This window comes from Medicago truncatula, chromosome 5, assembly GCF_003473485.1.
Source record: "Medicago truncatula cultivar Jemalong A17 chromosome 5, MtrunA17r5.0-ANR, whole genome shotgun sequence".
Taxonomy (NCBI): domain Eukaryota; kingdom Viridiplantae; phylum Streptophyta; class Magnoliopsida; order Fabales; family Fabaceae; genus Medicago; species Medicago truncatula.
Window position 1 is genome coordinate 3472471 of NC_053046.1, and position 16729 is coordinate 3489199.

General features: G+C 33.6%; 2 protein-coding genes and 1 non-coding gene across 3 annotated transcripts; all 3 read right to left on the reverse strand.

Annotated features, from left to right (window-relative positions):
* Positions 1-6625: 6625 nt before the first annotated feature.
* LOC11427093 (uncharacterized) lies at positions 6626-7835 on the reverse strand. Its single transcript, XM_003611193.4, has one exon. The coding sequence runs from the start codon at positions 7540-7542 to the stop codon at positions 6844-6846; it is 699 nt and encodes a 232-aa protein (XP_003611241.2). The 5' UTR covers positions 7543-7835; the 3' UTR covers positions 6626-6843.
* A 4539-nt stretch (positions 7836-12374) lies between these two features.
* LOC112422344 (U5 spliceosomal RNA) lies at positions 12375-12490 on the reverse strand. Its single transcript, XR_003012706.1, has one exon. It is a non-coding gene; the product is annotated as a U5 spliceosomal RNA (small nuclear RNA).
* Positions 12491-12635: 145 nt separating this feature from the next.
* Positions 12636-16300, reverse strand: LOC11436824 (LRR receptor-like serine/threonine-protein kinase GSO2). Its single transcript, XM_003611195.4, has 4 exons — positions 15470-16300; positions 14735-14995; positions 13755-14630; positions 12636-13329 (listed from the first exon to the last, which is right to left on the reverse strand). The coding sequence occupies exons 1-4, from the start codon at positions 15897-15899 to the stop codon at positions 12845-12847; spliced, it is 2052 nt and encodes a 683-aa protein (XP_003611243.1). The 5' UTR covers positions 15900-16300; the 3' UTR covers positions 12636-12844.
* Positions 16301-16729: the final 429 nt, after the last annotated feature.

Genomic DNA, 16729 nt, shown 5'->3' on the forward strand with positions numbered 1-16729 from the left:
AGTCTCTATTTATAGAGGAAAAAAATTACGAATTTTGGTAAAAAAAATAAAAATCATTTGCAATGAAATAATTGAGTCCAAATTATTAAGAAGATAAAAATCCAAGCAGCCAATCGTAACAAGCCACATGTCACAACCTTTATCCATTGCACTTTCTCTCTCCGCGTTCTGCAACGCCCACGCACCCTGTCGGCGCGTGCATCACACGCGCCCAGATCAACGGCCAGAAAAACAACGCGTGACATACGTGGCAGGGTTTCAACTTATTGAATTTGTTCATCATCTCTCTCCTCTTCCCTCATTTTCAATAGGTCATTGGAGATGGTCTAAGTTTTTGTTTTTGTTTATATATAGAAAATTATACAGAAATAAATGGTAAATAAACAATAAACTACGTGATTAACCTTTTTTGATGACAAAATCAATCATCTTAAAAATAACATTCATGAAACTTATGTTTGGCCCTTTGTTATAAGTAGTTTTAAGGATTACCTATCCTACAATAAAAGCTTCACTTCCCAATCCCACAAGTGATAAATTATTTTTTGAAAGCATACATTACCTTCTCCTCCCTCAAAAGCAAAAATTCATAACATCAAGTTAGAATCAATTTTACTTAAGACCAAATTAAACATTGATTGAAATCAAGTGTGAGTGATTGTGTCTCACATCGACTATAAATGGAGAAAAAAAAATTATAGTTATTGATATTTAATAACCCTGGGACCGCTCCAATAATATATAGTTATTGATATTTAATAAAAGGCAAATCATAAAAAAAAAAAAAAAAAAAAATTATTAGATCTTTCTATATGTTTAAAAAGAAACAAAATACTCCATTGCATGTACTTCCAATGTCCACACTCAAAGATACGATGTCCGAAATCGTGTAAAAAATGCACATATTTTTTGAAATTCCTTCCAACTTTTGAAATTGTGGTCGAACACCATAGAAGTTTTCTTTTCAATATTAAGCTTATGTTTGCTTCCACGTTTGGAGTAGTTATAATTAATTCCAGAGGTGCAAAATATTTTAACATGTTTGTTGGAAAGTTTGGAAAGCGTCGAGAGTTTGAGTGATTATGTCACACATAGTTAAGGCGATTTTTTTTACCAATTTTTCTATCTAGAATAAATAATTAAGGAGATTTTTGAAAAAATAATAGTTAACATTGCATTCAATTATCGGAGCGGTCCCAAAGTCAATCAGTCCAATATAAGATTTTAAGCTTTAAAATTTTGGGATCAATTTGTATCCCCTCCGGCCAATCTTCTCATGTGGTCTGTCCTGCGGTAGTTACAACCATTGAATCTATACACGAATGAGAGAGAAAAAGTAAAATAAAGTAATTAAAAAGTCTCAACTATTGAATCGCCGCATGAGAGATGGCAGCACATCTTATGCAAGAGATGATCCTTGTCCAAAATTTTGTTTCATAAAAAGGCCACAAATAGTCATGTCTTCCCTATCCTAGTTTTTTTTTATTGACAAAGCTAACCTAAGTTGAAACCTTGAATCCAAACAAAACTTATTATTTTTTAAAATAACATTACGAATTCTTCAAGAATAAAGAGCAGTCACTCACAATGCACTATTTGCCACAATTCAAGGAGGTGTGACTGAAAAATAGGAAGTGAACAAATAAATCATGCAATTAAAACTTGTCGGTTGTGTCAAAAATTCTTGATGCTATTTTTCTAGAAAAATAGCATTTTCCTTTTTTATATGTTATTAAAATTTTCCTTTTGTTATCTTTTTCCTTTTTTATGAGGTATCACTATAAAAAATATTTTAGGGCATTGCCAAACCTAAAATCAAAATGCCTTGTCCCAAGATGTCCATTTTTTTTAGTTGCTGGCTACTTGGTATCTTTTGTCCTATTGGTATACAACCAACCAACACCAATGTTGAGCTCTCTGCAATTCCTTATGGTTTTCAGTCTTCACATGATCTGGGAAGTTGGTTTTGGGATTGGTTTAGGAATCTGACTCACAAATAACTTATCAATGCAATTTGTTTGTGTTTTATACTTGGTAGGGCTGGAAATGCGGCTCGACCCGATAAAAATTAAATCACCTCGAAATTCAACTCAAGTTCGTCACGATCTTTTTTTTCCAACTCAAATTCGACTCAATTCAAGCTCACGAACAACTCGGTTCGACTCAATAACTCGAATCAAAAGAACCAAAACTAAAAAAAAATAAAAAATGAAAATGTAGCCAAACACCATAACAATAAAATAATGCGATTGGCTGAGAACAAATTTGTTCTTAAAACAAAGTACTCCAGCTTTTCTTTTATTATAGCCAATCCAGCTTTCAATTGTTTGAAAACTTACCGATGTGGGACTATTCTCATATAATGGTTTCATGGTTTGAACTTTGAAAGCATTTTGTACATCGCTGTGTTATAGTTCTAAACATTCATTTGTCACTTTTTTAGTTAATTTTTTTTCATAATATCTTCATGTTTAGGAACCTATAGTTTTAATTTTGTGGGCTAATTTAAGTAGTACGATACAAGCTAAGTGTATGAGTGTGTGTATATATAATCGAGTTGGCTCATGAACCAAACGAGTCAGACTATATATAGCTCAAGTCCAACTCATTTATTTAACGAACTTAATTTTTATTTAACTCAAGTTCGATTCATTTGGTTCAAGAATCGAGTTCAACGAACTAATTACCAAATCGAATCTCAAACTATTTTCGAGTTGGTTCGGTTTAACGCCAGCCTAGTGAAATAGAAACTACGGGCCCAATTTAACCCCTGTAACATGTTGAATTCTGCTCATTACCGAAACCGTATTGCTCATTTCCAAAGTAAATGTCCAAAATACCCATGCACATGTTAACATGCGTAGCGTGACTTAAGTTGCGCTATGTCCTGTTATTAGCCCAGGCAGAACCTCATTATGCATCACTTTCAAACACAACACACACACAAATCTCAATTTTCTCTCAAATTACCCAACTCCAAAATTCCTTCAACTTCAAATCAAACAACACTCCAACAACAAAAACAAGTAAGCTATCACTTAAATTATGTTGGTATGATAGATTTTTTCATTTAATCTAGAAGTTTTTAGGTTTATTGTTTTGTTAAAATTTTAATTTTTTTTTGCAAGAAATGATAGAATGTTACATGCAAATGACTTATAGTGCTTAATTGTTATGATGTTTAGATACTATGTTAGATTTTTTACATTTAGATTAGATTTTTTACATTTAGATTAGATTTTTTTAGATTTAGGGTTTGTTTAATTTTATTTTTTTGCAAGATATGACCCAATGTTACATGCAAATGAGTAATATTGCTTAATTATTTAGATGTTTGCATGTTTATGTTGTAGTTATCATTTTTAAAGTTTATGTATAATTTGCACTCCAAGTGTTTGATAAAATGTTGGAATGAGTTTTTCATTGATTGTGTTTAGTTTCTTATTGTGTAGATTTGAAGCAATGGCCGGGTGGGTCGACGTTCATGCAGAATTCAACGGCGGAGAACCTCAGAGGTTGAAGGTTCGGCGCCTTGATGTAACGTTAAGAGGTCTCAAGGATCAACTGAATGAATTCAACCAAGGAGTCAACCCCAAAGACGCAAGGAGGGTGGAATACGTTCGGTATAAATGTCCAACGCTTGACGAGGGGAGAGTATCATTCACTTGGGTTGAGTTAAAGAACGACGAAAACGTGACGAGTATGTTTTGAGATCAATTGAAGATATCATCAACAGCTTGATTCCGCTAGAAGATCGTCATTAGTTAGGGTAAGGTGCATTCCAACTACAACAATTGTCTTACCTCTGAAATGAGGTAATTCAAACTTGCCAAACGACCATGACTCAAGTATTAAGCCCAGCGTTCATATTTTTCCTTTGAAAAGATTAAATTCTTGTTATGCTGGTTTAGATGAAGGTATTAAGTGTCAATGAATGAACCTCATTTCGTTGGCACTTGAATACCATCATCTAAAGCAAGCCTAACAAAAATTTATTATTTTCAAAGAAAAAACATGAACGCGGGGCGAAATGCTTGAGTCATGTTGTTTGGCCAGTTTAAATTTACCTCATTCAAAGGTAAGACAATTGTTGTAGTTAGAATGCACATTCCAACTACAACAATTGTCTTACTCTGGATGGGGCAATTCAAACTTGTTAATCGACAGGACTCCAACATTCGATAAGCCTCTTGAACACTGGTATTCAAGTGTCAAGGAATGCACTTCATTCTTTTGACACTTGAATACCATCATTCAAGATGTTGATCGTATATTGGAGTCCTGCTGCTTAGCAAAATTGAATTTGCCCCATTCAGTGGTAAGATAATTGTTGCAGTTGGAAGGTACATTCCATAATATGTAATGTAATGATAAGAACATGTATTACTGAGAATCAGCTATATAAGTTATTTATTGAATTTTTATTTGAATTCACGCTGTCGCAATTTTTATTCGAATTTGCGCTGAATTTATTATAAAAGAAACAATTAACATTTACATTTTATTAATATAAATGCAAACATAAAATAAATGCAATCAATCATAAAATATCATTTTATTAATATAATTCTTATTACATTTACAATAGGGTAAAACTAAATCTGCGAAAAAATAAAAACCACCAGAAAACCTACCTCCGTGGCGTAAAACTAAAAGAAAACCCCCAGAAAACCGACCTTCCAGTGGTAAAACTAAAAGAAAACCACCAGAAAACCTAGCTCCCTGGGGTAAAACTAAATCTGCACATTTAGTTTTACGCAATCTGGTTCTTTTTTCAAGAAAACTGCTCACTACTTATCTTTTCCCCAGCATTCCCACTACTTATCATTCTTTCTCTTTTTACACCAAAATAAGAAGGAAAGGAACAAGATTCATGGGGGAGAGAGTGGGGAGGAGAGTGAGAATGTGAGTTGGTGTGAGGAAATGGGGAAGTTTAGAGGTGTATTTATAGCGGGAGATTGTAACATATGTTATATTTACCATAAATAGGGTCAAAAAACGTGTTAAATCTTAACAAAAACGTGTAAAAACAATTAAAATGCATTGAACAAAGTCAAAAAAACGTGTGTTCTTGAGGCTAGGATTAACACTAGCGCGAGTTAACTCACGCCCAGGTTAACACTAGCGTGAGTTAACTCACGCCAGTTTGGCCGGTGGTCAAGAACACGTTTTATGAACTTTGGTCGGTTATTCAACACTTTTATTGAGTTTTACACGTTTTGTTTTACTGTTTTTGACTGAATTTAGTGCATATGAAACCTATGCACTAAATAATTTTCAATTAGGCTTTTATTCTTATTTTTTGGTTACATTTAATTTAGTCCTTTATTCTAAATTATTTTATTAACTTTATTCTAAATTATTTTATTAACTTTATTCTAATTTTATTTATTAACTTTATTCTAAATTAGTTTATTTACTTTATTCTAAATTAGTTTATTTACTTTATTCTAAATTATTTATGCACTTAAAATAAATATTAATTTGATATTATTCATTAAATAAATACAAATATAAATAAAAGTAAATGAACTAAATTAATATTTATTCATTAAATACAAAATTAGAAAATAAAAGCAAATACAAAATAAAAAGGAATAAATAATAAAATTGAGGCATATAACAATATCTCATTTTATTAATAGAATTCATACAATACAATAATTGATACAATAATTTATTCCAATTCACTAATTTATTCTACTTATTAATAGAATTCATACAATACAATAATCAACTTCTTGGGGTAAAATAGTGAGGAGCCTTCTTGGGGAAAATACATCACCAACCCTTGGGCTAAATTTAAATCTGGTTTTTTTATACCCCTACAAGAATCTTTTTCCCACGGTAAAAAGTTTGTGGAGTAAAAAAAAAGCAAATTTAAACTTATCATGAGGGTCGATCACTACCCCAAGTCGGCTACTCACTATTTTACCCCTAAGAAGATTGATCATTTTTGCCCCCAAAGAGAATATTGAAAAAGAAAGAAAGAAGAGAAATAGAGGGAGAGAGTGAGGAGGGGGAGAAAGTGATATGGTGTGAGGAATTAGGGAAGTATGGAGGGGTATTTATAGGTGGGAATGGTAGTATAGGTTGTAAACACCATTAATGTAGTCAAAAAAACGTGTAAAATAGTGTTAAAAATGTGTGGATTAAATGTTGAAGAACTGACCACAGACCAAAAAACGTTTGTTCTTTAGTTCTGCACCGGCCAACTGGCGTGAGTTAACTCACGTTCAGAATACACTAACGCAAGTTAAGTCACGCTACGTGACTTAACTTAGGTAAAAAAAATACATTAGCGTATGTTAAGTCACGTAACGTGACTTAACATAGGTAAAAAATGCACTAGCACATGTTAACTTACGCAGGGGTATTTTAGACATTTATTTTGGGAAAGAGCAATATTGTTTGGTAATGAGCAAAATTCTAACATGTTTGTAAAAGAAGGTTGTTCTCAAAATTGTACAAGTTATTAGTAACCGGTGAATCTTTAGGGTTCTAAATAGAATGCAATGAGAAAATAGAGAGAATATGTATAATGCTCTTGAGGAGTACTTTAATAAAAGTAATAGACAGATTTGCCATATATTAAAGTCAACTTAGAAGAGAAAAAGATGCTAGATAAATGCAGTGGGTAAGCTCTTTCTCATTAATTAACAAACTTTATTTTCTTTTTCTTTTGACTTGTTAACCACTATATCCATAATCATGATCAACAAAAAAAAAGAGACTATATCCATAATCATTTTCATATTTCAACCGTATTTACAAAAAAGGAAAGGAAAAATATGATTTGGATATTGTATTGGAATTGAACATGAAATTGCTACTATACATTTCTCATTTTCTAATAAAGTGAACATCCCCTGACCGTTGATCAACATGCTTAATCCATCTATTATGAATAACACGTGCTTTATGCTTCACCGCCGCCACTGAGTACTCACCACCACCGGCAGCTGATAAATGTGCCATATGAATCCCCTTCCCCACCGGAAGAAACACCGACTTAACAAGTCTTCGCGAGCCCCTCGCCACCACGCTCCGCCACATATAACCAGAATCCATCTTAGAAATAAAATTAGCATTCTTACATATCAATACAGAACCTTTACCACTCAACTTTGCTAACCTCAACACTCTAGTAAAATCTTTTCTCCGAGAATCAACAACCAAGAAATCTATTCCGATCAAACCATCCATCACTTCCTCCGGTTCTCCTACCAAAACCTCCGGTGACATACCAGCTTCTAACATATTTTTTGCATACTCTGATCTTGAGAGTTCATCAGGAACTATACACACGTGTCTTCCACCATTGTGACCGCTTGCTATGGATAAACCAACACTCGTTGGAATAACTCCGCCACATGACCATGTTTCCACTATAAGCTGAGCGTTCCATCCTGCCGCCATAGCTGAAACAAACTCCGCCACACCAGATTCACTGACAAGGTGATTGGTGGTTACGGCTTGAACTGTGTCTATGTATGAGTTAGTTGCTCTCTCTGGGGACCAAACAAGTTTCATGTCTTTCATGCTACTATTGCTATATATGTTTCTTTGTGTTTTATTGTGAACTTGTGTTGTGTTTGTAAAATTGTTGTTGTAGTGTGGAATGGGAAATGGGAGTTATGGAGTTATATTTATGCGTGTGTGAAGAGACAAGACCATTGACTTTTCTTCGATTTATGTGTACGTTTTCATAGTCATAGGTAGTATTGGATTACGATAGCGGTGGAATTTATTTCACTTTTCCAGAAACAGTAATGGCCGCGTTTTATTTTCATATTTTCTCGGTGCTTTCTTCGTCAACTTCTTTTTTAATATTCATACCTTTTCTGTTGGTGGTTTTGGATTTTAGTGGTGGTAGCTTCTTCATAACTTTTTCTTCTAGTTGCATTGCAATCGCAATTTAAGTCTTTGTGGACCAAGGCGGTTGAGGTGATTAGATATTGTTTACTCCTACTAAATATCCGACATGTACAAAAATATCAAACCTTAATACCTAATTCTATTTTATATTTTATCTTATGACTATGACTGCTATTTATATTATTTTGTTGTGTTAATTAAGTTTTTAACCCTTATAAATATTTATACTTTTATTTTTAGTTCCTGTAAAATAAAATCATACATTATAGTTTCTATAAAAAATTTCATTTGCATTTTTAGTCCATATAAAATTTTCCATCAGCACTTTTAGTTCTTATAAAAAATTTCCATCAACAGTTTTGGTCCCTAAAATGCTTAAGGAAAATGTCACAAAGACTAAAAAGTGTGATTTTATTTTATAGGGACTAATAACAAAACTGTTAAATATTTATAGGGATTAAAAACTTAATTAACCTATTTGTTTTATCTTGATAACAAACATTAAATTCTTACTTACTACTTGCATTTGATTATTATAGAAATACAAATTTAATCATTCCTCTAAAAAGTAAATACAGTTCAAATTTGATCGTTAAAAAAAGCAAAGTTTCACAATGTGGTCAATTTAAACAGTTTAACCATTTCAAAGAAAACATCGTAGTAGTATATTCCCTCCATCCCATATTATAAGAAAAAAAAATCATATTTATTAAGAAAACTAAAACATACAGTTTGTAACATAGTTTTTGTGTTATCTTTGAAATAAGTTTTATAGGAAGATATAAAAACAATTTTTATTGGTAGTTGATTATAGAGAAAATGAAAAAGAGAGCAAATTGAATGCACTTTGCATTTAATTTTTTCTTGGAAAAAATAATTTTTTTAAAAAAACATAATTAAATATGATAAAAGTTGATCTTTTTTGCTTATAATATGGGATAAATAAAATAGGTTTTTTTTTGCTTATGATTTAGGAAGGAGGAGTATGTTCAAACTTCAAAAATTTTGACAAAAATAATTATTTTGATAGATATTAATGGAAGTTATTACTGATGGGATTGATGGCTAGCTTGAATGTAATAAGCTGGGCAAATTGGTCTGTCTTTACAACACATTCTTCGTGTTAAAAAGAAAAAAGAAAGAAAGGGAAAAAAGAACACGGGCCGGGGTCAATGGAGTGAGGGATGCAAGACATGACCAATAATAGTAAAACACTAAAGAAGAGAAATACTAGTCAAATGGATATCGTTTAAGATTAGTTCCAACAAGAAATAGATCTTGTCTTTGGTATTAATTATGAGGTCATAGCATTCGTAATTAATTATACCAAGAATGAATGTGGTCGAAGTCTTTGTAAAGGTGCAAGCAGTATCTTTTTTCACAAGAAACTTGATTAACTGCTTAAACCCACCACTAACCAAGCAGAGGATCCCCCTTCCGATATGGTCATTGTTTGCTTGGGTGCTACGATTAGAGTCACAATCATTCCACGAAGCCATCTTCATCACAGTCTCATCCATTATTTTAATTAACGTCACCACTTAGCTTTCATCTTAATTTTCTTTGACTTGTTCCAATGGACACGGTGCCTCTATATTTTTACTCGTATATGAAAAATACTGATGATTTTGCTTTGAGCATAAGTTAAGAAAAATTAATGTATAGTCATTTTTTTAAGGAGAAAATTAATGCAGTAACGTTTTTTTTTTTTTTTAAAGTATGTAATCAATTTTTTCTGAAGTTTAAAAATGAAAAATCTTGTTCTTTCAATAGCAAAATTTGTGAAGAAAAATACTAATAAGTGGACTGGCATGTTAAAGAATCAAATATAGTATTACTATTCTTAATGTTTTACTATTATTATTTTTTTGAATGGCAAACTATATATATACTAGGTACACCAACATCTGAAGGAGGAAACTCTAGCCCCACAACTGGGGTAAGAGAACCAAACCAAAGGCACCAAAGAAACAAACACCCGAAAGGGAAAGACAAAAGGAGAAAAAACAACAACAACCAGGAGCATCCATCCAACGACGAACGCCACACACCAAAGAAACACCTGCAAGGAAAAGAAGGTGCAAAGAGAGCCCACGGAGCCAGACCAGGAAGGAAGAGGCTGCGAACCCCCACAACCCCCCTAGCAACCCCAGGAAAACCACCCCCACAGAACCCTACTGATGCCAGCACAGGATGGGTTGCACCTCCCACTCATGGTAAGTGCAGGAACTAGTAGAACGCTTCGCCAAGAAACACTTCCAAGCTAAGAGTTTCGCTCTATCCACCAAAGACTCCTCTCGAAAGGTGCCACCAGAAAAAATAAGGTCGTTTCTGGATGTCTAGATGGTCCAAATAACAACATGTCAAACGATGAGTAAACCTAGCCTAACACTCTTCCCCCACCTAATCCCGTGAAGGACACTGCCGGACTAGACCCATAGGAGACACAAACTCCCACCCCAACCACCTAATTTTTAAGCTAAAAACTATTATGGGGGTTAAAATGCATTTGAACCATATAATTAATTATTTCAGTCATCATCATCAGTTCATTTTGGACATAGAATTTGATGGAAATTAAACAGACTTTTTTGACCTATGTAACCCAAGTGGGAAACAAAAAATGGTGGGCTAGACATATACAAGCCGCATGCTTCATCCGTACATATAGTATGTGTTCTTTGATTGATTCTTTCACACTATAAAGCGCTAATACAACGGAGTACTGTATGAGTATTGAGTATACTATTTCTGTTTGAACTTTGCCTTGTTATTGTCTTCAGATTCAGACTTCATGTAAACGAGATAACTTTTTTATTTATTCGAAAATAAACGAGCTAAATTAAAGAACACCTTATTTTTATCCAAATTCAATTGAAATGAGAAAATGCACCGACTGATAATGCCTGCATTTATTGACCTTATAAATGCATGCATGAGGATATGATGAATAGTTGCAAACAAGTAAAGGCAGCATTCTCTCTCAAAAAGAAAAGTAAAGGCAGCATTCGGATCCTGAAATCAATTAATTCTGGCATGCATGTAAAAAGTACTATAGGATTGTGTACATATCTGCCAGGTGTACGAATGCACGATCCTCCTAGAAAACTTTGTGTATTGACGACCATGTGGAGAATAAGGGGGAAGCAAACAAGAAGAAAATGAAAATTTTGTTAAAAAAACAATTAAATATCACACTTGTTAATTACTCCACAACAGGGCCGGCCCATAGCCCGTCGAGGCTGGGCGACGACACCGGGCCTCCAATTTTTTGGGGCCCAAAATATATATTTTTTTAATATGTAAGACATGAAAATAATGATTATATATCTATTAAAAGCAAATTTATTTAATTTGTACAGCTTGCTTTAGTGGCATGGCCATTTTTTGTTGAGTGTGAGGTCATGTGTTCAAGACCCACCAAAGTGTGATTTTTAATTTTATTTTTTTAAATAACTTATTTATTTTTTTGGGGCCCAGATTTTTTTTTTTTTTGCATCCCTTATAAAATTAAAACCGGGAATTTGTTAAGACGGCCCTGCTCCACAATAAAGGTGAAATATAAATGATAGGTGACAACTAGGGTACCCATAAAAGAATGGTGGGTAATTTACCCCAACCAATACACATTAGCCACATAAGCATATTTTTAAGTGGTATCCATGAACTATCTTGACCCCACCAACAAATTGCTCATTTTCATTGGTTAGTGGGTAAATTACCCACCATTCTTCAAAGGTAATCTAGAAAAAACCTAAATGGTATCATTGTTAAATTGAATTGCTACTCAAATGATAATAGTGATATTGTTATACTAAACACCTTCATCTAAGTTCATACTTGTGATCTTGAAATTATATATGCGAATTTTAAACGGTGTTTGATACTTTGTCAAGATATAAAATAAAATAAAATATTGGATTTGATCATTCAACTTATCAATTATTAGTTGAATTATTAGGTTGAACCAAACCACATGATTTCAAAACCGTGAAATAGACCAAGTGCATGCATGTTTGGTTCTACGGTGCTAAAAATTAATTTTACTTAACAATATGATGAATGTTGAAAGTTTTATGTTTATATACATTTTCATGAAAGTGAATTGAACAGGTATAAAAATCACGTTTAAACTCAAGTTATAAATCTCAAATTCAAACACGTCAATCAATTTTACACCTCAAGATCAATTATGACTACAAACACAGAACCACATAGCTAGGTGGAAAGAAACTCCCAGGGTGTTTGGCCACAATTTCTAAAAGCCAGTACAAAATTGAGAGTTGGAAGTAATTTCTAAAAGCATCTGTGTTATTTTAACACAATTTCCGACATTGTATATCTTTGAGTGTGGATATTAGTCCCAGGGAGAGAAAACGGATTTGATTTCGCTGAAATACAAAGCATGGTATACAATTTTAAGCCCAATCAAGGTTTTAACTAGAAGTTTGTTCCTCAATTGCATAAATTGATTAAAAAAGTTTGAACTTTTTTTGAAATAAAAGTGCTTACTATTACTGAAAAATTGGCATATGCCGTTAACGGTGACGAGTCCATGGTATTCTTTAGTAAAAGGCGAAAGAATAGTTTGCTTTGAGCTCATCACACGGCTGCGTGAATTGAATGGTGGAAGTCTCTATTCATTTTATATTATTAACAATTTTATTTCACACATGCACTGGTCGATGTGGGCTAAACTCTGGTGTGACCTCTGTTTACACTTATAGTCTGTTTTGGAAGTTCTCCCCATCCACTCATTACTAATGCTTTCTTACTTTCATATTTTTCAACAACAGTTATACAAATAAACATGTGTATGTTGTAAAAGTTTTTATATGACTGACTGAATAAAAGGCTTCTAGTGAAATTTACAATTATTTGGCAATCACTAACTTAGATAACTTTATTACATGCTCATGGAATAAATAACAGCAATGGATGAAACCTAGCAATTAGAATTAGTAGATCATAATGAATGAGCCGGAAACACACTTAGCTCCTGAATCACATCCACCATGTTTGGTCTTTCATCGGGGCTCTCATGGATACATTGCATTCCAAGCTTTGTAAGAATGCTTGCTTCAGAATTAGAATATCTTCCCTTAAGATTTGTGTCGATGCAATCATCAAATTTGAAAGATTGAAATGCCGTCCGGATTGAACCGCCTATCGCTGTCTTGCCAGATAAAACTTGAAGTACAATAACTCCAAATGCGTATATGTCGCTCTTCTCGGTAAAGCGTCCCGTAGTAATGTATTCGGGAGCTAGGTATCCCATTGCAGCACTTACTTTTAGAGCCGAGAAAACTACATCGTCTGCAAGAAGCTTGGGAAGTCCCGCATTCATGATCAAAGGATTAAAATCTTTGTCAAGGAGAACATTCTCCACTGAAATATTCTGGTGTACTATCGTAGGTTTGCTTGCTTCATTGCTGTGCAGATATCCTATACCTGATCATAAAGGAATAGAAAGTATCAAACAGAAAGAAAATGGATATTAGGTTTGAATGTTTTTGGTCCATACAAATATGCAACTTTTTGCTTCTAGTTCCTGTAAAACATATTTAGTGTTTGTAATCCTTGCAGATATGCAATTTTTGGCCTAAAGTCCTTACTTTTTTTCAGTCCCTAAAATATTTAGTCCCACCAATACATACTACATAAAGACTAAAGTGAATATTACACATATATTGCAGAGACTAATTTCAACAGGAAGGACTATAAAAAAACAGCAAGGGGCCAATTATGATTATATCTGAAATTTTGTCAGATGTGATTCAGTTTCAGAAAGGACATTGCTGAAACTTTTTTTGGAAACTTCTTTCATTTGTACCATAGATTTCTAAAGAAAATATCATCAATTATGAATAGCTTACCCTTTGCAATGCCCTTGATGATAGTAACCCTCTTGGACCAGTCAAGCAAATGGCCACTTCTATCTTCTATGTCAAGATATTGGGACAGGTCACCCATCATAGCAAAGTCGTTGATAAGGTAACATTCACCTCTACTACTTGAGCAACAGAAACCTCTTAGCTTGACAACGTTTTCATGTCTAAGTGAGGTTAATAAGCTCAATCCCTTTACAAATTCGGCTTCCTCAGTTTTGCAGCATGACATGTTAATGCTTGTAATAGCCACAAGAGAACCATCTCTGAGAACTCCCTTATACGTTGCCGAGAATTTGCTCTTACGCAATAAATTCACTTCTGAAAAATACTGTGTTGCAGATTCGACTTCATCTACATTAAACCTAAACTGGTTTAGATATTCATTTGATAATCCACCGGCATTTTGATCATCAGGCATTGGATAACATCCATTATAATAGTCAAGATTAACAAGTGTAGATGGACTTTTTTGGTATAACTCTTTAGGTTGCTGAGGACTAAGTTTCCCTTCAGAAGAGTTGGATGAAATTTTCTGCTTTCGACGGCGGTATTTGACGAATGTAAATAATCCAGCACCTATGATTGTGAGTGTGATGATGGCTATAACACTCGCTGTGATGACACTTGTAGGAACACTTCTTGATTTTGAGCAATGTTTCTGGTTACAATGCATTTGGAAATTCGCAGGCTCCGGGCGAGGCGTTGCAGGATTACTATTTTTGAGGTGGTCTTGATCCGAGGTATCAATGTTGCTGACGTTTAAATCTGGTTCTTTGTTGCAAGCTCTCAAAGTAGAAATCCCTACTCCACATAAACCTTGGTTGTTTGCCCCTTGGAATCCTTCCCCAAGTCTCTGCAACACTTCATTTTCAATTTCAAAACAAAATGTTACTGCGGATTTAAACTATAATGCACAAAGAAGAATGCCGAAAAAAATTGGAAAGTCGGCGAGGCATTAGGCGTACCAGAAGGAACAGTTCCCGACAAAGAATTGTTTTGGATGTCTAGAACTTCCAAATGTGCAATATTGGCTAGAGTTGCTGGAATAGCACCACTGAAATTGTTGAAGCTCAAATTTAGCCTGCTTAGATTTTCCAAGTTCCCTAAGCTAAGAGGAATTTGACCAGTTAACTTGTTATATTGCAAAGCAAGAGTTGTAAGTTGCTTTAAGGAACCCATCTGTGTAGGTATATTCCCTACCAATTGATTATCTCCCAACTGAAGTACTGCATAAACAATTCAAAATCAATTTGTCGCCACACAACCAAACATACGCACCGTAAAAATTGAACCTGGATTGAAAACCCCCTGAGCCCATCAAAAGGGTACAATGCACAAAGACACGTGAGATTTCAAAATCTATTCAAATCCAACACAGCAATAAAGCTCTTCTTTATGATCTACATGATTTTTTTTTGTGGAAATTAGAATATATCTTTACGCAACAGCAAAGACTAATCTCACGAGATAATTGATATCTATTTGAGGATTTAACATCTTTATCATATATTTATTCATAGGCACCAATCAATGATCAAATCTCTTTGATCAAATGCTTAATGGATTCCTTGTATCTACTATTCGTGCCACACTATATATAATATATGGTCTTGTTGACACTCACAAGTGCTTGCAAAATTAAACAACTGTTAACAACTTGATACTAAAAAACGGTACTATATACAATTATAAATACATACCTTGGAGACTAGCCATGTTGCCAATCTCAGGAGGAATTCTTCCAGAAAGACTATTAACATCAAGATAGAGATCAACAAGTTCAGTAAGATTTGAAATCTGTGATGGTATCTCACCAGAAAGATTGTTATAATGCAAGTATAACCCTGACAAGCATTTGAGTTCAGCTACAGATGAAGATAATGATCCAAAAAGTCCCTTTCCCTGCAAAGAGATATTAGCCACTTTCCAATGTTCATTGCAAGCAATCCCTTCAAATGAACCACTGCATGGATTACCATCACCGATCCATGAGGTAAGAATCTTTCCCTCTGGATCAAGAGAGGCTTTCAAATCCATCAAAGCTCTTAGCTCTGCATTTCCAAGAACAGTTTGTGAAATTGAAAAGGCAATGAAAAAAAACATAGAAAAGAGGAGATGGAAGGAGTTCATGTCTGAATTATGAATTCTTGAACAAAAGCTAAAAAAAGAGATACACCCTTTTTGAGGTTTTATGTTAAATAAGCTATCTGTGGTTTAAGGTTGTCATGTAACATATTGTTTGATTAATGATTAATGATCACTACCTTGTTAGAACTTTGTTTTGAGACTTAATGGTGTGTGATTTTGTTAGTATGTGGAAAGATTTAGATAGAGAAGAAAGGTAAGTAAAAGGATAAGCATTTTTTCAAAAAGAGGTGGATAATTAATTGAATTAACTTTATGAGTTGCTGACAGAAAGACAGAAAGTAGGTTTGGTTCACATTGCATCACTATTTCTTGACTTTGAGTAGGTTTTGGGGGGGGAAATGGGAGTTTATGATAACTTTGGTGTTGGGTGGGAATAGCTGCAAGTGCCACCCTTTGCGGAAAAGATTGGTGGAATTAGTTAATGCATGAATAGAGATGTGTCATGTTGTGGACCTACATTCTTTGACTAGTACTAGTATTTCATTTTCACTTTTTAATCATCAACTTTCTATTGAGCTACGCCTACTACTAGTACTATTGTCTATCTAGCATGGTTTCTAGATTTTACTCCCTCTATTCTTTTTTTAATTTTGGTTTTTCTTTCTTTTTTGCACTTACTAAAACAAATAATCATTAAATTTATCATTTTTTTTATCTAAATATTTATTGTTTTATAATATCCAAAAAAGTCTAACCGTACAATATTTTTTAGGGAATCTAATGGTACCATTTGTTTTTTTGTTCATGTATAATTAATTGTTTCTTTAATATATAAAAATGATATATAATTCTTTTCATTAAACTTTCTCATA

What these genes read in the sequence shown, in the direction of transcription:
- LOC11427093 (XM_003611193.4), bottom strand. Translation starts at nt 7,542, where the DNA reads ATGAAAGACATGAAACTTGTTTGGTCCCCAGAGAGAGCAACTAACTCA.
- LOC11436824 (XM_003611195.4), bottom strand. Translation starts at nt 15,899, where the DNA reads ATGAACTCCTTCCATCTCCTCTTTTCTATGTTTTTTTTCATTGCCTTT. An exon ending in GTCGGGAACTGTTCCTTCTG is followed by an intron (nt 14,631 to 14,734) that starts GTACGCCTAATG and finishes TTGAAAATGAAG; the next exon opens with TGTTGCAGAGACTTGGGGAA. An exon ending in CATCAAGGGCATTGCAAAGG is followed by an intron (nt 13,330 to 13,754) that starts GTAAGCTATTCA and finishes CTTTATGATCAG; the next exon opens with GTATAGGATATCTGCACAGC.